Raw genomic sequence first — 22817 nt, forward strand, 5'->3', positions numbered from 1 at the left:
CAGCCTAGACATAACCAGATTATACGCTTTTCATAGGAATGGTCCCATTTGGGTATTTACTTATGGTAGAATATTGAAGAAAACACTGACCAGCCATCTCCTTATTCTATATATTTGCAACAAAAAATGTACTCTCAAAGAAAATACCCTCATTCTTTGCATTCATTCACCTCCATTATAAAATTTAGACCCTTTGGTCAAAAGCTCATAGTTAGGTTGGGAGATTGGCCTTGTAGAGTGCTTGCCTAGCATGCACAAAGCCCTTCGTTTGATTCCTTAGTCCCACATCCAGAGAAAAAAAAGCACGAATTGGTACTGTGGCTCAGGTGATAGAACACTAGCACTGAGAAAGTCCAAGGGCTGTGCCCCAGCCCTGAATTCAAGCCCCAGGACTGGCCAAAAACAAAAACAAAAAAAACCCCAAATCCCCATAAAAACAAAGTTGGTTAGCAAGATTAGCTGTGTCGTGTGTCTTCTGTTCTACCTTTCATTGACCATTTTTCTATATGGCAGACAAGATGTAGATACTAAGAGAAATGTAGTCTTTGCTTCTTACTTTATTCACTGTATTTATTATTCAAGGGAAGTGTGAATGAATTTAATTTTAAAATTCCTTATGTGCCCTTTGGGAAACCCCTTTCTCCTTTGAGAAATCGCCTGTTCCTACTTCCCCTGTTTTTGTACTCTATTTCCTTCTTCTTTTTTTTTTTCTCAAATTCACGAAGACTTGAATATGTAATTCAGACCTTTCTCTCTGTGAACAAGTCTCACCATCCTATGTATCTGCGCTGTCTTTGTATCACAGGCATCATAAATAATCTAGCCGCTTAATTCTTTTTTTTTTTTTTTTTTTGCCAGTCCTGGGCTTGGGCTCAGGGCCTGAGCACTGTCCCTGGATTTTCTCAAGGCTAGAGCTCTGCCACTTGAGCCTCAGCACCACTTCTGGCTTTTTTCTATGTATGTGGTACCAAGGAGTCGAACCCGGGTCTTTGTGCATGCTAGGCAAGCACTCTACCACTAGGCCAAACTCCCGGCCCCTCTAGCCCCTTAATTCTTTAATGATGCCAAGTCCATCTACTTTTACTTCCATGCCACATTCTTAGCCTCTTGATTTTTTTTTTCTCTGAATTCAGCCTAATCAGTATGATCTGCCCTATCATTCATTCACTAGCCCCTTTGACCTTATGCTAAGGCAAGTCATAATTTGAGCCAGTGTAGTCAGTACTCCTTTATTCCTGTATCTCAACTGCAAAGGAAAGCTGGCAGAAACCACACAAATTTGTGGAGTACTGTTTGGAAAATTCATAATCTATAACTCCAGTTGATGATCCAGAACTCTTTTTGAAACTGGGACTTCCCAACTATCTTTGAAATTTCCTAGATACATCTGTCCATCCACTACAGGTGTTCAGAATTTTTTTTTGGTGGGCAGGGGGATCATGGGGCTTGAACTCTGCCTAGACACTGTCCCTGAGCTCCTCAGCTCAAGGCTGCCACCTAACCCTTGAGCTAAACCTCACTTCCCATATTCTAGGTGTTAATTGGAGATAAGAGTCTCTGGTCATATGTGGGGGGAGGTATGGCATGGGGGTACATGGTGGCTCACGTCTATAATCCTAGCTACTAGGGAGGCTGAGATCTGAGGATCAGGTTCAAAGCCAGCTTGAGCTCAAAAGGATCCAAGATTCTTATCTCAAATTAACCTCTAGATAGCTAGAAGTAGGGCTGTTGCTCAAGGGTAGGGTGGTATCCTTGAGCTGACTAACTCAGGGTCAGTGTCCAGGCCAAGTTCAAGCCTCAAAGAGTCTCTGGTCCTTTTGTGCCTGGGCTGGCTTTGAACTTTGATCCTCAGCTCTCAGCCTCTTGACTAGCTAGGATTATAGGCGGGAGCCAATGTGCACAGCCAGCTTTAATTAATTTTTAATTTACATTTTTGCTGTATCAAAGCACAGCATTTTGAAATGTTGCTTTGACTGCTGTGATTCTGCTTTACTACTTTTTCAACTAGTCTCTGAATCCCTGGCCTCTCAGACTCCCTCCACAATTGCTTATTTAAAAATTTCAAACCTGGGGCCGGGAGTTTGGCCTAGTGGTTAAAGTGCTTGCCTAGCATGCACAAAGACCCGGGTTCTATTCCTTGGTACCACATACATACAAAAAAGCCGGAAGTGGTGCTGAGGCTCAAGTGGTAGAGCTCTACCGTGGACTTTCTCAAGTCCAAGGACAGCGCTCAGGCCCTGAGCTGAAGCCCAGGACTGGCAAAAAAAAAAAAAAAAAAAAAATTTCAAACCTGGGGCCAGGAGTTTGGCCTAGTGGTAGAGTGCTTCCTTGGTACCATATACATAGAAAAAAACAAACAGAAGTGGTGCTGAGGCTTAAGTGGTAGATCCCTAGCCTTGAGAAAGTCCAAGGACAGTGCTCAGGCCCTGAGCTCAAGCCCAGGACTGGCAAAAAAAAAAAAAAAAAAAAAAAAAATTTCAAACCTGAGCCTAGAGCTGTAACCCTAGCTACTCAGGAGTCTGAGATTTGAGGATTGGGATTCAAAGCCAGCCGTGAGACTTTTCTACAGTTAACCACCAGAAAACCAGAAGTGGTACTGTGGCTCAAAGTGGTAGAGTTCTAGCCTTGAGCTGAAGAGCTCAAGGATAATGTCCAGGGCCAGAGTTCAAGCCTTAAAACTGATTTGAAAAAAAAAAAATGAAACCTGTTGATGGCACTGGTCACTTACACTGCACTCCTAGCTGCTCAGTAGGCTGAGATCTGAGGATCATGGTTATTAGCCAGCCTGGTTAGGAAAAGTCTGGGTACCCATAACCATACCTATCCACTCCCCCACCCCACCCTTGACACAGAGCCAGAAATGGAACTGTGGCTTAAGAGGTACAGTACTAGCTTGAGCAAAAGAGCTCAAGGATAGTACCCAGGATTTGAGATTGAGCCCTAGGACCAGCAAAAAAAATAAAAATAAAAATTTTCGTTCACGGGGCTGGGAATTTGGCTCAGCGGTAGAGTGCTTGCCTAGCATGCACGAACACCCGGGTTCAATTCCTCAGTACCACATACATAGAAAAAAGCCTGAAGTGGTGCTGAGGCTCAAGTGGTAAAGCTCTAGCCTTGAAAAGGCCCAAGGACAGTTTTTAGGCCCTGAGCTCAAGCCCAGTACTGGCAAAGAAAAAAAAAATCAGCCAGGGTCTGGTAGCCCACACCTGTAATCCTAGCTACTCAGGAAGCCAGCCTGGATAGGGAAGTGCTTGAGACTCTTACCTTCAGTTCACCGCCAGAAAACCAGAAGTATTGTAGCTCAAAGTAATAGAATACTAGCCTTGCAGAAAAAAAGTTCAAGGACAGTGCATAGACTCTGGGTTTATGCCCCATGACCAACACAAAAAAGCATTTCAAGTGATTTGTATGTTTAAGAGTTGTAATAGTGTCATGCTCACCAGTTGTTACCATTTCATCATGTTTTATCTGTCTCTCCTACTGCATCTCCCATATGTGTGTTTGTGTCTATTAATTTTACTTAATTTTTTTTGGTGTAACACCGAGACTTGAACTCAAGGCTGTGGTCATGCTATTGCGTGGCATTTGCACTTGCTGTACCACGTGAACCCATACCTCTGGTGCAGCGTTTTGACTGGTAAATTGGTGAAAGAGTTTCAAGTACTTTTCTGTTTGCTGGTTTTGAACCATGATTCTCCAGGTCTTGGCCTCCTCAGTAGGGTTAGAGGTCAAACACTTGCCTAATGTTACTTAATTTTTGTTGTGTAATTTGATAGTTAGTTGCTAATATCTTATATACATTTTTGCATATTGCTTTCATAGAGGTGTTCGTTGTTCTTTTCATAGCTTTACTTCCCTACACACTGTATTTTCTGTATGTCTTCAGACAACATTTTATGGATCTTTTTTCCCCTCCAAGCATCTCACTTTGCACATAATGTTGTGACTAGTACCTGTGTATTTGCTTTTCATATTCCTAGAGATGTACTACAGGGTAACTTCCTAGAGTATAGACTAGGCATGTTCAACACAGTATGTCATTTTCTCAAAATCACTTCCCACTTCCATTCTGTTATTGAATGACCCTAGTGTGTATCCAGCAAGTGTTATCATGTCTTCTTAGATCTAGTCAGCAAGTACATGACGTCTCTTTAGTCTTCATTTTTATTCTTTTACTTCGATTTCTTATTTACAAATGCTCCTACTTACTTTTTTCCTATGCTAGCTTTCTAAGTCTCCTTTCGTCTCAAATTCCACATTGTTACTACCAGTGTTTTTTTTCCCAAAGCCAAAGATTCTTTGATATACTTATATCAAGATTTCTAAATTTCCAGAAACTTTGTCTAGATGTTCAGACCCTCCATTTCTTGGCCTCTGTTTCTCCAGCCTTTAACCACTTGTTACTGTACTAAACTGTGTAGATTGCCTGGATATATCCTGTTCAGTATCTTTTCCATTGGAATGTCTCAATTAGTTGCCTTCTATGCTGTATCTTTTTGAGGTGTAGCTCAAATACCTCCAGGAAAACTTCTTGCCAGTTGGATGAAGTTCACTCAAAGTGGTCTATGCTTACTTCCCTTGACTCATCTTTTTCCATTATACTTGAGGGTGCTCCTCCTTTTAGTTCTGCTTTCTTGGCACAGAGCATGGAAATACTTAACAGTTAGTGAATATGTGTATAAACTTGACTTGCCTAGAGATTTCTTAGGTAGATTATCGCCAAATAATCAAATGCTTTAGATAAGAAGCAAGTATCTTCTACTTCCCCATCTCAGTTTCTAATGGATTTTTCAGTTACTACAGAATTAAAATGTTCACTATTTTGTTCTTATAGATCATCTCTTTTCCTTTAGGCAATGATAGTAAGAAATGCTAAAGATACAGCTCATACAAAAGCAGAACGGAATATTCTGGAGGAAGTAAAGCATCCCTTCATTGTGGATTTAATTTATGCCTTTCAGACCGGTGGAAAACTCTACCTCATCCTTGAGTATCTCAGTGGTCAGTACACAGTTTGTGTAATTATTTTACATTTGCTCCAGAAACTGGGTCTAAACATTATTTTCCAATGGAAAAATGCATTTTCCCTTTGTGATCAAATAATTCTTAATACTAATGAGCACAGTGAAGTAAAGAATTCATATGTAAATGTTTGCAAATAGGAAAGAAACTATTGTTTTCTTATCTGTAAAAGGTTAGTTTAGTCCCTTTGTAATAAGTCACTTAAAATAATCTTAATTTGTTGTGCTGGAGTAAAATTATATAATTCAAATAAACCATTAAAACATTTATTTATTTATTTTGCCAGTCCTGGGCTTGAGCTCAGGGCCTGAGCACTGTCCTTGGACTTTCTCAAGGCTAGAGCTCTACCACTTGAGCCTCAGCACCACTTCCGGCTTTTTTCTATGTATGTGGTACCAAGGAATTGAACCTGGGTCTTCATGCATGCTAGGCAAGCACTTTAACCACTAGGCCAAACTCCCGGCCTAAAACATTTATTTCTAAACTCAAGTGAGAAAACGTACTGAAAGTATTAAGGTACCAAATAGTTTTGAAATTATATTTTTCTACAAAGAGTTTTTTTCTTTTGTTTTTTATCAGTCATGGGACTTGAACTCAGGGACTAGGTACTGTCCCTGAGCTCTTTTGTGAAGGCATTGATCCACAGTGCCACTTTTGGTTTTCTGGTGGTTAATTGGAATAAGAGTTTCAGGGACTTACCTACCTGGGCTAGCTTTGAACTGAGAGCCACCAACATACCACCACAAAATGTAACTTTAATGATAGGGTAGTAGGAATCATCCATATTTTCTACACTTTACCACCTGCTGCAAACCTGTTGCTTCTCATTTCTAAATCATGAGTGTATTTTCTTTCTTTCTTTCTTTTTTTCTTTTTTCTTTCTGTATTGGTTCTGTGTCTTGAACTCTAGACCTGAACACTGACCCTGAGCTTTTGTGTGAAGGCTTGTGCTCTACCACTTGAACTACAGCAGCACTTCTGGCTTTTTTGGTAGTTTTAGTGGAGATAAGAGTCTCAAAGACTTCCCTGCCTGGGCTGGCTTCAAATAGCAATCTCAGATCTCAGCCTCTTGAGTGGCTGGGATTATAGACATGAGCCACTGGTATCTGGCTCACCCTTGGGATTTCTAAGAAACAGATTTCAAAATAGCTCATGACATGGAAGAGAAAACTGTAGAATTTTGCAAATTTCTGTGGCTATAGTTTTTTTGGTTAACTTCATTTTTACATAATATAATATTGGACGTAAATAAAAAAGTTTCAACAACTGTACAAAGTTAAATATGGTGACCTGTAATCCCAGAACTTGGTAGATAAGAGGCAGGAGGCCAACCTCCTTTTTTTTTTTTGGCCGGGGGGAGGGGGGGGCCGGAGGGTAGTGGTGGTGGCATGGTCATGGGGCTTGAACTCTGGGCCTGAGTTCTGGTCCTACCCTTGAGCCACAGCTCCACTTCCCAATTTCTAGAGATTAATTGGAGATACGAATCTCACAGTTTTATAGTACCTGGGCTGGCTTTGAACCATGATCCTCAGATCTCAGCCTCCTGAGTAGTTGGGATTACAGGCATGAGCCACCGCACTAGCTATTTGTTTTTTTATTATCATTTATTTATTTATTTGTTTTACACTCTCCACCTCCAGTCCTGGCTTGAACTCAGGGCCTGAGCACTGTCCTTGGGAGCTCTACCACTTGAGCCACAACTGTTTCAGCTTTTTCTATGTATGTGGTTCCAAGAATTCGAACCTGGGTCTTTGTGCATGCTTGGCTGTACCACTAGGCCAAACTCCAGCCCCTCATTGTCCTCTTTTTATGCATACACATAGGAATATTTTTTCAAACTATTTTAAAAGTAATTCAGATATTTACTTTTAAAATTTCAGTGCTAGCTTTCTAAATTCAAGGACAATGTTTTAGATAACTATTAAAATTATCAAAGAGTACGTAATTAGCTGGATGCTGGTGGCTTATGCTTATAATTCCAGCTGCTCAGTAGGCTGAGGTCTGAAAGTCACAGTTCTAAGCCAGCCTGGGCAGACAACTCTTGACATTCAGACTCTTAAGAAGTGTTAGAGTACCAGGCATGAGCACAAAAACCAAGCAATAACTCAAGGCATGTGTGCTGGCAGGGTGTGCACACATGCACACAAATTTCCTTAGTTTCTTCAATGTGGATCTGTTTCTTTTTGTCTCCTTGGGCTGGTGGCTCACACCTATAATTTAGCTATAATTTAGCTGGAGGCTAAAATCTAAAGATAAAAATTTGAAGCCACTTGGGTAAGAATGTCATTGAGACTCTTATCTCCAAGTAACCATCAGAATGCCAGAAGTGGAGTTGTGGGTCAACTAGTAGAGTGTTAGCCTTGGACAAAAAAGCTTAGATACAGTGCCCTGCACCTGTGTTCAAGTTCTAGAACTGACATTAGAATAATAAAAATAACTAGGCAGTTATTTTGTAGAGTGTATCAACTTGGGTTTATCTGATATTTCTTTAGGATTACATTCAAGTTTTGCATTCAAGATCGTAGAAATGGCATTGTATCTTTTTCAATATTCTGAGCAGGAGGTACATAGTATTTATATTTTTTGTTCCACTATTGTTGATCTCACTTTGGTCATATGTGTTAGATGGTGTCTGCCAGTTTCTTCCCTTTGTAATTAATAAGTATCTTCTAAGGAGATACTTTGAAATTCTTTAAATATATCATCTCATCAAGCTTTCATATTCAGTTTTGGCATCCATTGATTCTTGCCTGTAATTAACTGTGATGTTTGGCAAGTGATTTTTCTTATTCCATCATGCCTTCTTCATTTATTACTTGGCATTCTAGTGTATTAAAGAGCTTTCTGCCCCATTTAAAAATTGCATTTTTCATTTATCTATTCATCATGGACTCCTAGATTCTAAGATTCTAAGTGAAATATAACCCTTTATTACTTACTTTCATCCCCAAATTGTGCCATGCTTATCACAGAGCCATTTCCATTTAAGAACTCTGAAAATATGAAATACTAGCATTTACTAAAATTACGGTAGTAAATTACATTTTTTTACATAAGAGTGAAATGTTAAACTTTACTCAAGATACTTTTTCAGATTAAAGGTCTGAAATCTGTGTGTATTTTCAAGTTTCTAGCATTTTCAGCCAGTTTTAATGTTTAAACTTTATAGGTACCCTAATAATAATATTGCTTAAAATGTAACCTTGCAGATTTTGTTTTAAAACATAATTTGGAGGATTTTTTTAGAAGGAGCTAATATCTTTTATTATAGTTAGAACGAAAGCACAAACTCATTCAAAGTGAGTTGGAAATAAAAATTATTTCTAATGATTTTTCCTTTTCTCTACAGGAGGAGAACTATTTATGCAGTTAGAAAGAGAGGGAATATTTATGGAAGACACAGCCTGGTGAGTGAAATTTTTATGTTTTCATGGATCCAGGTAATGATTCATATAATTAAAAGCAAAGTTCCATTCGCACTGTAGGCAGCCATTTGATTCAATAAATTGATGTGGAACTCAGAACTTCAAGGAGGACAAATAGCTTTGGGACTGAGACAGTCATTCCTTTGCCCCAGACTTTGGGTGGATTGCGCTTCTTACAGCTGGTCCTACCAAAACCATTCTCTTTAGGATTTTTCTTCCCTTGACTCTGTAAAATGCCTTCCTTGGCTTTGAATATGGTTTTCAGGCTAAACTTTGTATATCAAGCAATAGAAGGTATCAGAAATCATTTTTTTTTTTTAAAAAGGACTTTCCAGTTTTGGGGAGTTTATGTGCCTGGGAACATATCATGTGTGGTTGACTAGATAGCCAGGATGGGATCGACCCTCCTATTCATAATGGGGCATCTGCTTCAAATAACAAATGTGTACATCCTGTCATAAAGTGATAATATTGGGTAATGGTAAATTAGTTAATCCTACACATTAATTGAATAGAAAACAACACTTAAATGTTTTTCCTATCTTAATTACCAAACTGCATTCATTGTTTAATTTCAGGCCTTTTCTAACACAGACGCTGAATTTAAGAGCCTTAGGGATGAAGTGCCCTTTTTTGGCGGAGGCTCTCTGAGCCATGTTGGAGGCTGTGTTTGTGGTCCTGCTGGCTGTGAAACTGCCTCAGTCCTCTAGGACACACCCTCTCCATCCTGGAGTAATCTGCAGGATTGCAACATTGTTATGCAGCCAGTATTGCAGTGCCTTGTGCTTTTCGAATCCAGACAGGGTTGACTCAGCCCTTTATTCTTTTGAGGTAGATAAATTTGAGTGTCACACAGTCTGTAGTTTGTGGGCTGGCTGGCAAGAGGGAGGGTAGACATTATGGGCATAGCTGTGTATAGACAGCTGTATTATGTAAGGGATGAATGGAATTCTAAGGATCAGGTTTTAAGGTAACTTTTTAAATCTAGACTTGATCTCTGAAAATAACGAAGTTCTCATTTGTTAAGGGATGTTAAAATTGGGGGTGGATGGGAGGAATCTGCTGTGAATGACTGTTGGCCTAATTCCTATACAGAACAAACAGAATATGGTCAATGATAGTTGGGTATCTTCTAGGCACATTTGCAATTTTGAATAGTATATTCTAATGGTATATTCCAAAGTAATGCATCTAGTTTCACTGAAAAACAAGTGAAACAAATTTCCCCATGCCTTTTACTAGCATCTAGTACCATCTCTTTTCCTTACACATTCCCCACCCTCCCCACTGATTTGGTCTTTGGTGCATGTCTGTTTCTTTCAAGGAATTTTGTTCCATACATAATCTGCCTTGGGTAGATTACTTTTCTTAATTTTATTAAATCATTTTTGTTTTCAGCTTTTACTTGGCAGAAATCTCCATGGCTTTGGGGCATTTACATCAAAAGGGGATCATCTACAGAGACCTGAAACCGGAGAACATCATGCTTAATCACCAAGGTGGAGATATGTCATAAACAATTCTGTAGTAACTAATCATCTTAAAACCCTCCCACACAGGTCATGGCTATTTTCAAGGCTTCCAATTTCTGTCTTTTATTACCATATATTTTGTCCTCCAGAATTTATACATTCTAATACCTGCTGATGTTATTTAGATATTTGATAGTATTATCTAAGACTGAAGACATTAGACTTGGAAAGAGTAGCCACTCTTTAGCCTTTTCTTCCTTTTTTCATTTTTTGATGGTGCTGAGATTTGAACTCAAGGGTCTCGAACTTGGTGCAGCTTGTTGTTCAGCTAGCATTCTACTATCTGAACCATGGCTCCAGCCTGGCTCTGTGTGTGTGTGTGTGTGTGTGTGTGTGTGTGTGTGTGTGTGTGTGTGTGTGTGTGTGTGTGTGTGTGTGTGTGTGTGTGTGTGTGTGTGTGTGTGTGTGTGTGTGTGTGCTGGCTCTGTGTGTGTGTGTGTGTGTGTGTGTGTGTGTGTGTGTGTGTGTGCTGGCTCTGTGTGTGTGTGTGTGTGCTGGCTCTGTGTGTGTGTGTGTGTGTGATGGGTCTTGAATTCTGGGCCCGGGTGTTGTCCCTGAGTTCTTCAGCTCAAGGCTACCACCCTGAGCCACACTGCCATTTCCCATTTTTTATTGATTAATTAGAGATAAGAGTTTCATGGTCTTTAGTGCCCGGGCTGGCTTTGAACTGGGATCCTCAGATTTCAGCCTCTTGAGTAGCTAGGATTACAGGCCTGACCAGCCTGGCTTTTAACTGGTATTTTGAAGTTGGAGTCTGGAGGACCTTTCTGCCCATGCTGACTTCTAGACTTCTAGAACTGTATTCCTCTTGATCTAGGTCTGATGAGAAGCCAAAATTACACGTATTAGCCATGCATATCCAGCTTGCTTGCGAGTGTTTTTCTCAGTCATGAGGCTTGAACTCTTGGCCTGGGGTGCTGTCCCTGAGCTTCATCCGGGACAAAACAGTACTTCTTATAATAAACTGTTCTAATGCTGGAAAAAGGAAAAGATTAAAATTGAACTATTTGATAGAACCTTAGAAATAAAATGTTCTGTGGGCAGTTTCTTTTGTTTGTGACAGTAAACACCAGACAATCAAATTTTGTGTAGCTTATAGGAATGCAAAAAGTGAGCCTGGTTGTAACTATATGACACCTACAGACTTCACTTTGTACTACAGTTATCTGGGATAAGTGGACATGCATTTCATTCAGACCCCTGAGGAGCAACCAGCATACCAGAGTATCTAGCAGTAAAAGTCCATAAGGTAGTTAACGGTTCCAAACTCAGGCAGAAAATAATAGACAGTTGGGACTCATATAAATACATCAAGTAGTTTTATTTATTTTGCCAATCCTGGGGCTTTAAGTCAGGGTCTGGGCACTGTCCCTGAGCTTCTTTTGCTCATGGCTGGCACTCTACCACTGAGCCATAGCACCATTTTCCACTTTTTCTAAAGTTTATGCGGTACTAAGAAATTGAACCCAGGGCTTCGTGCTTGTTATGCAAGCACTCTACCTAGCCCCCCCCCCTTTTTTGTCGGTGGTGGGGCTTAAACTCTGGGCGTGGGCACTGTCCCTGAGCTCTTCAGCACAAGGCTACTGCCCTACCCCTTGCATCAAGCGCCACTTCCAGTTTTCTAGTGGTTAAGTGGAGATGAGAGTCTCATGGACTTTAGTGCCGGAGCTGACTTTGAACTGCCATCCTCCAATCTTAGCCTCCTGAGTAGTTGGGATTACAGGTGTGAGCCACCACGCCTGGCTTCCAAGTTAATTCTTTAAGAAAAGCTAAAGGCAGGATAATTTAAATGGAATAATAGGTTATTGTCGTATATGTTCAAACATTGTACACACTTAAATTCTTAGAATAATCATGTTGTAAAATCTCATTATAGGTCATGTGAAACTAACAGACTTTGGACTATGCAAAGAATCAATTCATGATGGAACAGTCACACACACATTTTGTGGAACAATAGAATACATGTGAGTTTGCATGTTAAAAAAACTTCTGGTTTAAATAATAGTATCATGGTTTTCAGTAGTATTGCCTTTCTATACTGTTGTTAAATAGTTTTTTGTTTTAATTTTTGTGCTGGTCCTGGGGCTTGAATTTATATTATTTTTAATATTTTATTTCAGATGTTATGCAAGCAGATACATGTTGAGGCATCTGTTTCTTATTGTAGGGCCCCAGAAATCTTGATGAGAAGTGGCCACAATCGTGCTGTGGACTGGTGGAGTCTGGGAGCATTAATGTATGACATGCTGACTGGAGCAGTAGGTGCACTGTTACAAGCTGCATGTGTTCTGTACTGAGTCATTGCTGAACTACTATAGCAAGAAATTTTTCCTCTACTTTTTGAAAATATTGCCAAAGCAGTTATTAACAAAGCCATAAAGACTTACCAGCAGTTTACTACGTATATTGTCTTATGATTATATGGGATTCTATACTATGTGGTACTGGGAAATTGAACCACCCACGGTCTCACACCTATTCTAGGCAAGTTCTCTGCCTCAATTGCCTCTGCCATTTGAACATTCCCCCCCCCCCCAGCCCATTGACTTTGTACTTTTGTACTTTATTCTTTCCCACTCTTCTTTTTGTTTTTGTTTTTTGGGGAGTACTAAATTTGAAATAAAAGCTTCAATTTTGCTAGGTAGACATTTTACGACTGAGCTATGTCTCCATCCCCTTTTTTGTACTGATTATTTTAAAAATAGTTTTTTTTTCTTTTGGCCAGTATTGGGGCTTGAACTCAGGGCCTTGGCACTGTCCTTGAACTTCTTCAAGGCTAACACTCTACCACTTGAGTTACAGCACCACTTCTGGCATTTTCTGTATATGTGGTACCAAGGAATCCAACCCAGGGCTTTGAGAGTGCTAGGTAAGCACTCTACTACCAGGCCAAACTCTTCCCCCCCCCCACCAAAAATAGTTTTTCTTCTCTCTGAACCCATTCCCAGACCAAAATCTTGTATACTGAAAAGATAGCTGCTTACCACCAAGCTCATCTTTTTTGAGATAGTGTTTTACAAACTTGTGGGGGGAGGTGTGGATCATGGAACTTGAACTCTGGGCCTGGGCTCTATCCCTGAGCTCTTCACCTCAAGGCTACTGCCCTGCCCTTGAGCCACAGCCCCACTTTCCATTTTCTAATGATTAATTGGAGATAAGAGTCTTGAGGCTTTGTAGTGCCAGGGCTAGTTTTGAACCTTGATCCTCAGATTTCAGCCTCCTGAGTAGTTGGGGTTTGTGTGTGTGTGTGGTCATAGGGCTCGAACTCTGGCCTGGGTGCTGTCCCTGAGCTCTTCACCTCAATGCTACCACCCTACCCCTGGGCCTGGGTGTTGTCCTTGAGCTCTTTAGCTCTAGTAATACCTCCCTACTCTGGAGCCAAGCTCCACTTCCTGTTTTCTAGAGGTTAATTGGAGATAAGAGTCTCTGGTCCTTTTGTGCCCAGGCTGGCTCTGAATCTTGATCCTCAAATCTCAGCCTCCTGAGTAGCTAGGATTACAGGCCTGTTTTACAAACTCTTTTTTTTTTTTTTTTTTTTTTTTTTTTTGCCAGTCCTGGGCTTGAGCTCAGGGCCTGAGCACTGTCCTTGGACTTTCTCAAGGCTAGAGCTCTACCACTTGAGCCTCAGCACCACTTCTGGCTTTTATCTATGTATGTGGTACCGAGGAATCGAACCCGGGTCTTCATGCATGCTAGGCAAGCACTTTAACCACTAGGCCAAACTCCCGGCCCCTGTTTTACAAACTCTTACGTACATTCATCTGAAGGTTGGTCTAGAACCTTGATCTTTCCATTTTCATCCTCCTATATTTGTAGTGGTAGTGAGAAAGAATCTTCTGAAGTTTTTGCTGACTTGAAACTGAGATTTTTTTGATTTTTGTCTCTCAAGTACCTATGATTATCTCCAAAGTAGCTTGGATAACAGGTATGAGCCAATGTTCCTTTACCTAGGGTGGCCTAGAACTTGAAGATCCATTTGCTTCTACCTCCCACCAGTACCCAGCTTATAAAACATTTTTGACTTAAATGAGTTGTGTGAAATGGGGGATTAAATAATACACTCATTTTAAAAAGGAGAAATGAAGCTGGGCAAGGTGGCTCATGCCTATAATCCTAACTACTCAGGTGGTTGAGATATGAGGATCACTGTTCAAAGCCAACCCGGGCACTGAAGTCATATCTCCAAGTCTTATCTCCAATTAACCAGAATACGGAAGTAAAGCTGTGGCTTCAAGGGATAGGGCACTAGTCTTGAGCTGAAGAGCTCAGGAACAATGCCCATGCCCAGAGTTCAAATCCCACAACCAACAAAAAAAAGGAGAAATGAAAAATAATCCTCTTGAAATTATAATGCCTGGTTAATCAACATTGCTCATTCCTCTGTACTGTTGCTTAAAAACTACAGGTCCTAGAGCTGGGAGTTTGGCCTAGTGATAAGAGTACTTGCCTAGCATGCACGAAGACCCGGGTTCGATTCTTCGGTACCACGTATATAGAAAATAGCCGGTAATGGTGCTTTGGCTCAAGTGATAGAGCTCTAGTCTTGAGAAAGCCCAAGGACAGTGCTCAGGCCCTGAGTTCAAGTCTCAGGACTGTCAAAAAAAACCCGCAAAACAAAAAAAACTACCATTCCTAGCCGTTTATTGATTGTTGACACTTATAATCACAACTATTTAGGAGGCTGAGTTTTGAGATTCAAAGCCAGCTTAGGCAGACAAATCCAAGAGATTCTTATTTCACATTAACCAACAAAAAGCCAAAAGTTGAGGTATACCTCAAGTGGTAGAACACTAGCCATGAGCAAAAAATTGAGTGACATGAAAGTCCATGAGTTCAAGCCTTAGTACTGTCACACACACACATACACATACACCTTCCCTAAAACTTCAGTTGTTAGTCTGTTAGGGGTATGGGACAAATGGTAGACTGCCTGCGTAGCATATACAAGGCCCTGTGTTCAAAGCTCAGTTCTGCTAAAGAAATTTTTTTTTTTTTTTTTTGCCAGTCCTGGGCTTGAGCTCAGGGCCTGAGCACTGTCCTTGGACTTTCTCAAGACTAGAGCTCTACCACTTGAGCCTCAGCACCACTTCCGGCTTTTTTCTATGTATGTGGTACCGAGGAATCGAACCCGGGTCTTCGTGCATGCTAGGCAAGCACTCTACCACTAAGCCAAACTCCCGGCCCCCAAAAAAAATTTTTTTTAAGAAAAAATTTTTATAGTTCTTTATTAATTAGTTCACAGCCTACATATCTGTTCTGTATCCATGGAAATGGATAACATTATTAATTAAATTTATGTTTTATGTCCTAATTGTTCTCATTGTCTTCTATCTTTAGCCTCCATTCACTGGGGAGAATAGAAAGAAAACAATTGACAAAATCCTCAAATGTAAACTTAATTTGCCTCCCTACCTCACACAAGAAGCTAGAGATCTCCTTAAAAAGGTAGGTTCTTTAAATGAGCACTAGTGCATACGCTTTAAGATTTAATATATTTTGAATAGATAATCATACCTATATACTGAACAACAACAAAAAAGTCTGCAGCTGGGTCCTAGTGGCTCACACCTGTAACTCTAGCTACTTGGGAGACTAAGATCTGAAAACCATGGTTCAAAGCCAGCCCGGGCAAGAAAGACAGTTGAGACTCTTACCGCCAAATAACCATCAAAAAAGCTACAAGTAGTCGGATGAGGTGACTCATGCCATAATCCTAGCTACTCAGGAGGCTGAAATCTGAGGATTCTAGTTCAAAGCCAGCCTGGACACTGAAGATTGTTAGACTCTTAGAAAACCGGAAGTGATGCTATGGCTCATGGGGTAGGAAAGTAGCCTTGAGCTGAAGAGTTCAGGGACAACACCCAGGCCGAGTTCAAGTCCCACAACCAACAAAAAGAAAGAAAGAAAAGAAGGAACTAGAAGTAGAGCTGTGGCTCAAATTTTAGAGCCCTATCCTTGAGCACAAAAGCTCATCAATAGTGCTCAGGCCTTGAGTTCAAGCTCCAGGACCAGAATACGCAAAGCCTATAAATTGATCTGTGGCTTACCAGCACTGGAACCTGAACTCAGGACCTGGATTCCGTTCCTGAATTTTTTTCACTCAAGACTGGCACTCTAGCACTTGAACCACAGTTCCACTTCCAGTATTTAGTGACTTAATGGATAAGAGTGTCCTGGACTTTTCCTTCTAGGGCTTGCTTTGAACTGTAATCCTCAGATCTTAGCCTCCTTAGTAACTATATAAGGTATCCACCACCAGTGCCCTGCTTTTTTTTTTTTTTTTTTTTTTTTTTTTTTTTTTTTGTGGCAGTACTTGCGAGTTGAACTCCTGACAGGAGCTTTGCCACTTGAGCAATCCCCTTAATACTTTATTCTTTAGTAGTTTTGTTTTGTTTTGTTTTTCCAGTCCTGGGCTTGAGCTCAGGGCCTGAGCACTGTCCTTGGACTTTCTCAAGGCTGGAGCTCTACCACTTGAGCCTCAGCACCACTTCTGGCTTTTTTCTATGTATGTGGTGCCGAGGAATTGAACCCGGGTCTTCATGCATGCTAGGCAAGCACTTTAACCACTAGGCCAAACTCCCAGCCCCTTGTTTTGTTTTTAAATAGAATTTCTTGAACTTCTATCCAACTAACTTGCCTTGCCATCCTACTTTTTTTTTAATTTTATTTTTTTTTCACCCAGGGCTAGGCACTCTCCTTAGACACTTTTTGCTCGAGGTTAGCACTGTGCCATTTGAGCCACAGCGCCACTTATGGCTTTTTCTGTGTATGTGGTTCCTGGGAATCGAATCCAGGGCTTCATTCATGCTAGGCGAGCACTACCAATGGGCCCCGCTCCCAGCTGCCATCCTTTTTATTTATTCCTTCCATACAGTTGAGGTTTTGGTTGAGATGGGCATCCAGCTAACTTTTTCCTCAAGGCGACCAGCAAGCTCATTCCTCCCATGCTCTTGAGTAGCTGGGAATAGTTAGGAGCCACCGGCATCCACACAAGTCTGTGGTTTTTGAACATAAAGTAAAAATTTTAAATGGGGGAAGGGGTTTTGGAGGTGTAGTATAATGAAGATGGTGACATTGATTAAGATATGTTGTACTTATAACCTTACTTATGGAATTGTAATTTTTTTTGGGGGGGGTGGGTCATGGGGCTTGAACTCTAGGCCTGGGCACTGTCCCTGAGCTTTTCAGCTCGAGGCTACCACCCTTCCCCAGTGCAACTTCTGGTTTTCTGGTAATTAATTGGAGATGAGAGTCTCAGGGACTGAGACTGCCTGGGCTGGCCTTGAACTGCAGCCCTCATATCTCAAGCCTCCTGAGTAGCTAGGATTACAGGTGTGAGCCGCTGCGCCCTGCTTAACTAATTATATATATATATATATATATATATATATATATATATATATATGTATTTTTTTTTTTTTTTCCCCAGTCCTGGGCCTTGAACTCAGAGCCTGGGCAATGTCCTTGGGCTTTCTCAAGGCTTGAGCTCTACCACTTCTGACTTTTTTTTTCTATATGTATCGAGGAATCGAACCCGGATCTTCATGTATGCTAGGCAAGCATTCTACCACTAGGCCAAATTCCCGACCCACTAATTACATTGTTGGGTTTTTTTCTTTGGCCAGTCCTGGGCTTGAGCTCAGGGCCTGAGCACTGTCCTTGGACTTTCTCAAGGCTAGAGCTCTATCACTTGAGCCTCAGCACCACTTCTGGCTTTTTTCTATGTATATGGTACAGAGGAATTGAACCCAGGTCTTCGTGCATGCCAGGCAAGCACTCTACCACTAGGTCAAACTCCCAGCCCACACTAATTACATTTTTAAAGGCAGAATAGATGAGTAAATTGTATAAACAAAAGTAACTGTTCAGTCATGGGGCTTAAACTCAGGGCCTGGGCACTGTTTCTGAGATTTTTGCTGAAGGCTAGTGCTCTACCACTTTGAACCATAGTTCTACTTCTGGCATTCTGGTGGTTAATTGGAGATAACAGTCATAGACTTTCATGCATGGGCTGACTTTGTATTACAGTCCTTAGTTCTCAGCCTTCTGAGTAGCTAGGATTACAGGCGCGAGTTACTGGCACTGGCTTTTTTTTTTTTCCCCCAGTCTTGGGGCTTGAAGTTAGGTCCTAGGTGCTGTCAAAAGTTTGTTTTTTGTTTTGTTTTGTGTTCTTTTTTTCTTGTTAGGAAAATGTATTGAGGGTTACTGTCACATTTGTCAGGTAGTAGGTATATTACTTCTCACATTTGATATCCCTTCTGATGTTTTTGTCCCCATTTCCCTCCCCCCATGTGTAAAGTTTTTTTATGGGTACTTTTTTTTTCCTTCCTAAAGCTGCTGAAAAGGAATGCTGCTTCTCGACTTGGAGCTGGTCCTGGGGATGCTGGAGAAGTTCAAGTACGGATTGACACATTTGGTGTTTTGGGAAAAGATACTGCTAATTTTATTTGTTTGTGAGGATTATATGTAATTGTTTATAAGTTTGTCTTATTTTGTGATTTATAACTTCCAGAGTACAGTGGTTATTTCGGTAGTCTATTCCTTGTAATTTTTCTCCCATTCTTTTCCCTAGGCTCATCCATTTTTCAGACACATTAACTGGGAAGAACTTCTAGCTCGGAAGGTGGAACCCCCTTTTAAGCCTCTGTTGGTATGTTTATATGAAAACATAATTTTATGACCTAGTATTTTTTAGTACTGATCCTGGGACTTGAACTCAGGACCTAGGCATTGTTCTTGGGCTTTTGTGCTGAAGGCTAGCATCCTATCACTTGAGCCATAGCTCTAATTATAGCATTTTTGTTAGTTAATGGGAAATAAGAGTCTCATGTACTTTCCTGCCCCAGCTGGGTTTGAGCCACCATCCTGAGATCTCAGCCTCCTGAGTAGATAGGATTCCAGGTGTGAGCCTCATTGGTGCTCAACTAAGGTCATGATTTGAAGCCAGACTAGAAAAAATTTACAAGGCCCCCTTTCAACAAATAGCTGGGAGTGGTGGTGTACACCTGTCATCCTAGCTGTGTGGATGGCAGCCATGGAGTTGGCTAGTCATCCTGGGCAAAAGAACAAAACAAACAGAAAGCATTTCATTAAGCTTCATCTCAAATAATCAAGTTGTGGGGCCAGGAGTTTGGCCTAGTGGTAGAGTGCTTGCCTAGCATGATTGAAGACCCAGGTTCGATTCCTTGGTTCCACATATATGGAAAAAATTCCTGAAGTGGTGCTGAGCTAAAAGCCCAGGACTGGCAGAAAAAAGAAAGAAGGAAGGAAGGAGGAAAAGTTGTATGGCTGTATGTAGGGTCATGAACTTATCATTTCGGTTACAATTGGAAATATAGAACAGGAGATTTGCCTTGAACGCATAACCCTGTCCAAAGTGAGACTAGTGTAAAATAGAACTACTTTTGTTTTGAAAAACTGGTAGTTACAACTGGGTCTATAATCCTAGCCGCTCAGAAAGCTGAGATCTGAGGATCATGGTTCTAAGCCAACTTAAACTGAAAAACTCATGAAATTTATTTCCAGTTAATGACAAAGAAAGATTTAAGTAGAGCTGTGGTTTAAGTGATAGAGCGCTAGCCTTGAGCACAAAAAATCAGAGACATTACCCAGACCAAAAACAAACCATAAACCTGGTAGTTAGAATTAGGAGCTTGGTCTGGTCCAAATTAGACTATTTTATTTTGTGGGTTTTTTTGTTTTATTTTGTTTTTTTAGTTTAGTTTTGGTGCCAGAATTGGCACTTAAACTCAGGATCTTGAGCTCCAACTTGCCTTTCTTAGTCAAGATTGTCACTCTACCACATATATAGAAAAAGCCAGAAATGGTGCAGTGGTTCAAATGGTAGGGCTCTAGCCTTGAGAAAGCCCAAGAACAGTGCTCAGGCCCTGAGTTCAAGCCTCAGGTCTGGCAAAAAAAATTTTAAAAAAAGGAATTGCAGGAGGGAGGATACTAGGACATAAGGGACTGACCAGCACAGGACAATTTCCTATAACAAACAATTACCAGCTATGCGCAGTGGCTCATGCCTATAATCCTAAGTACTCCGGATGCTGAGATCTGAGGATCCCATTCAAAGCCAGCCCAGAGCAGCTCAGGCACTAAAGTCTGTGAGACTCTTACCTCCAGTTAACCACCAGAAAACCAGAAGTAGGACTGTAGCTCAAGGAGTAGGGCGGTAGCCTTAAGCTGAAGAGCTCAGGGACAATGCCCAGGCCCAGGGGTAAGGCAGTAGCCTTGAGCTCTAGTGCCCAGTCCCAGAGTTCAAGCCCCACAACCAACAAAGAAAAAACAAAAAAGAATTATCAGGCTCAAAATGTCAGTAATGACATTATTTCCATGATTTCATTAAGGATTTGCAAAATGGACTTATTCTGTTACTCATTTTTTTCTCTATAGCTGGAATTCTTCCATAAATAGAAAATGTTACAGAGGTAGATAATTGATATTTCCTACCTGATTTTGTTGTTGGTGGTGGTGGTCATGGGGCTTGAACTCTGGGCTTGTGTTCTGTTCCTGTTCCTGAGCTCTTCAGTTCAAGGCTAACACTCTACTGCTTGAGCCACGATACCACTTCCAGTTTCTCATGATGGGGAAAAAAACATGAGAAGGGGTATCAATGTGTGGGAAGTAATGCACCTTCTATCTGGTGAATATAACTGTAACCCCTCTATACATTAAAAAAAAGTGGGGGATCTCATGGACTTGCGTGCCTGGTCTGGCTTTGAACTCCGATCCTTAGATCTTAGCCTCCTTAGTTGCTAAGATTACAGGGGTGAGCAACCAGTGCCTTGCTCTTCTAAGGCTTAGGATTATAGTGAATTCTAAAAGACCTCTATTTAGAGCTTGCAACAGAGGTGTTTGGTGTGAGTAAGTATCGACTATTCATCATTTTCTAACCATTTTGTTTTTATAAAGCAATCTGAAGAGGATGTGAGTCAATTTGATTCAAAGTTTACACGTCAGACACCTGTTGACAGCCCAGATGACTCAACTCTCAGTGAAAGTGCCAATCAGGTCTTTCTGGTAAGTGGAAGGTTTTTCATGTAGCCATGGGAAATTTTAAGTATGAGGTTGAAATTTAAAAAAAGAAATCAGTTTGCTTATTTTGAAATTCATATAAGGTAACCTGATTAACTTCTTTTTAAAGCCATTCTATTATAACCTTCTAGTACCTCCAAGTTTATTCTCATAATTTGACATAGCATATTAGCAATTAAAATGAAAAGTATGACCTTTGGAGTACGTGATCCATTTTTGTAATCAAGCAACTAACTTGAAACATTTGGGTTTGCATCTCAACCAAAAACCAAGCAGCAGTTTCAATGGGAAAAATCAGTTTTATTCTTAAAAGAGCAGCAGCCATAGATTAGCATTCTAACCCAAGTCCATAGAAATATATGTTTGGCCTACTGGTTAAAGTGCTTGCCTAGCATGCACGAAGACCCAGGTTCGATTTCTTGGTACCACATACTTAGAAAAAAGCTGGAAGTGGTGCTGAGGCTCAAGTGGTAGAGCTCTAACCTTGAGGAAGTCTAAGGACAGTGCTCAAGCCCTGAGCTCAAGCCCAGGACTGGCAAAAAAAAAAAAAAAAAATATATATATATATATATATATATATATATGTAGATAGATAGATAGATAGATAGATAATTTTATGTGGTAATACATTATTCATTTTAGTATACACCCTACCCTTCAGACCTTTTAAATAGGAGCCAGAAACACAGCTCAGTGGTAGAGCACTTACCTGTCATGTACAAGGTTCTAGATAAATCCCCTATACTGCAAGAAAGTTGCCGGGGCCTACCGGCAGCAAATTGGGGTTCCTGAAATAGGGGGCAGGGACTGGAAAAAATAGAAGAGAGACAAACACATGGGGTCCGGGAGGTCTGCAGCCCAGGTAAAAACTGCAGCCCAGGTAAAAACTGCAGCCTCATTTATTTTCAACTCCAGGCTTATATCCCTTCTAGAAACCAGGGAACTTCCAGGTGTTACATTCATATGCTAAATCTCAGGTCATTTAAACAGAATAAGGCCAGAAAACAATAAGACCATAAAGCAATTGTCTGATGCAAATCAAGGTACAGTTTGATTCCACTCTGACTCCCAATAGAAAGTGACAAGAATCCTTAAAGCCAGGTGCCGATGGCTTATACCTGTAATCCTAGCTACTCAGGAGGCTGAGATCTAAGGATCACGGTTCAAAGCCAGCCCAGGCAGAAAAGTCCTCATGAGACTATCTCCAATTAATCACTCACAAACTGGAAGTGGAGCTGTGGCTCAAAGAGGCAAACAGTAGCTTGGAATACAAGAGCTCAGGGAGCTCAGAGCCAGGCCCTGAGTTTAAGACCCATAACTAACAACAAAAAGAATCCATAAAATCCCCACCTACTTCGACATTTTGGTTCTAAGACAGGTCTTTGTAAGTACAGCTTTTGTCTACTAGACGATAGGAAGAAAGCCTCTGAAGTCACAGCATCTGTGATCCTCCTACCCTGAATATGCCCAATATTTTCTGAAATCACAGAGTATATATACTGTATATTATTATTTGAGATTTCACTTAGAACCATAATGCTCACATATAGTTAATTGTAAATGGAAGAGACAATCAGCATAGGACTTACTGTTAAACATGATTAAGGAAATGACAGTCATAGCACAAGAGCAAAGTCCAAGACAGAGCTAAAGCTAATAAAACTCTACTGCTGTCTATTACAGTGGAAGGTTTGCATAATGTTGATACCTGCTCATTAGTAAAACACCAAACCCTTTTTTTGGGGGGAAGGGGCTGGGCTGTACTGGGGTTTGAATCTCAGACCTCACATGTGCT

The 22817-nt window shown here is 40.8% G+C and overlaps 1 protein-coding gene across 1 annotated transcript in view; it reads left to right on the plus strand.

Annotated features, from left to right (window-relative positions):
* Rps6kb1 (ribosomal protein S6 kinase B1) overlaps positions 1 to 22817 on the plus strand; it is a 44281-nt gene that overhangs the window by 17573 nt on the left and 3891 nt on the right. The window contains exons 5-13 of the mRNA XM_090351142.1: positions 4854 to 5001; positions 8372 to 8429; positions 9846 to 9946; positions 11856 to 11946; positions 12150 to 12240; positions 15320 to 15427; positions 18317 to 18379; positions 18555 to 18632; positions 20900 to 21007. Of these exons, the coding sequence (XP_090207268.1) occupies positions 4854 to 5001; positions 8372 to 8429; positions 9846 to 9946; positions 11856 to 11946; positions 12150 to 12240; positions 15320 to 15427; positions 18317 to 18379; positions 18555 to 18632; positions 20900 to 21007 (846 nt within the window). The remainder of the gene's footprint in view (positions 1 to 4853; positions 5002 to 8371; positions 8430 to 9845; positions 9947 to 11855; positions 11947 to 12149; positions 12241 to 15319; positions 15428 to 18316; positions 18380 to 18554; positions 18633 to 20899; positions 21008 to 22817) is intronic.

This window comes from Megascapheus bottae, chromosome 17 (assembly GCF_031878675.1).
Source record: "Megascapheus bottae isolate mThoBot1 chromosome 17, mThoBot2.hap1, whole genome shotgun sequence".
Classification (NCBI taxonomy): domain Eukaryota; kingdom Metazoa; phylum Chordata; class Mammalia; order Rodentia; family Geomyidae; genus Megascapheus; species Megascapheus bottae.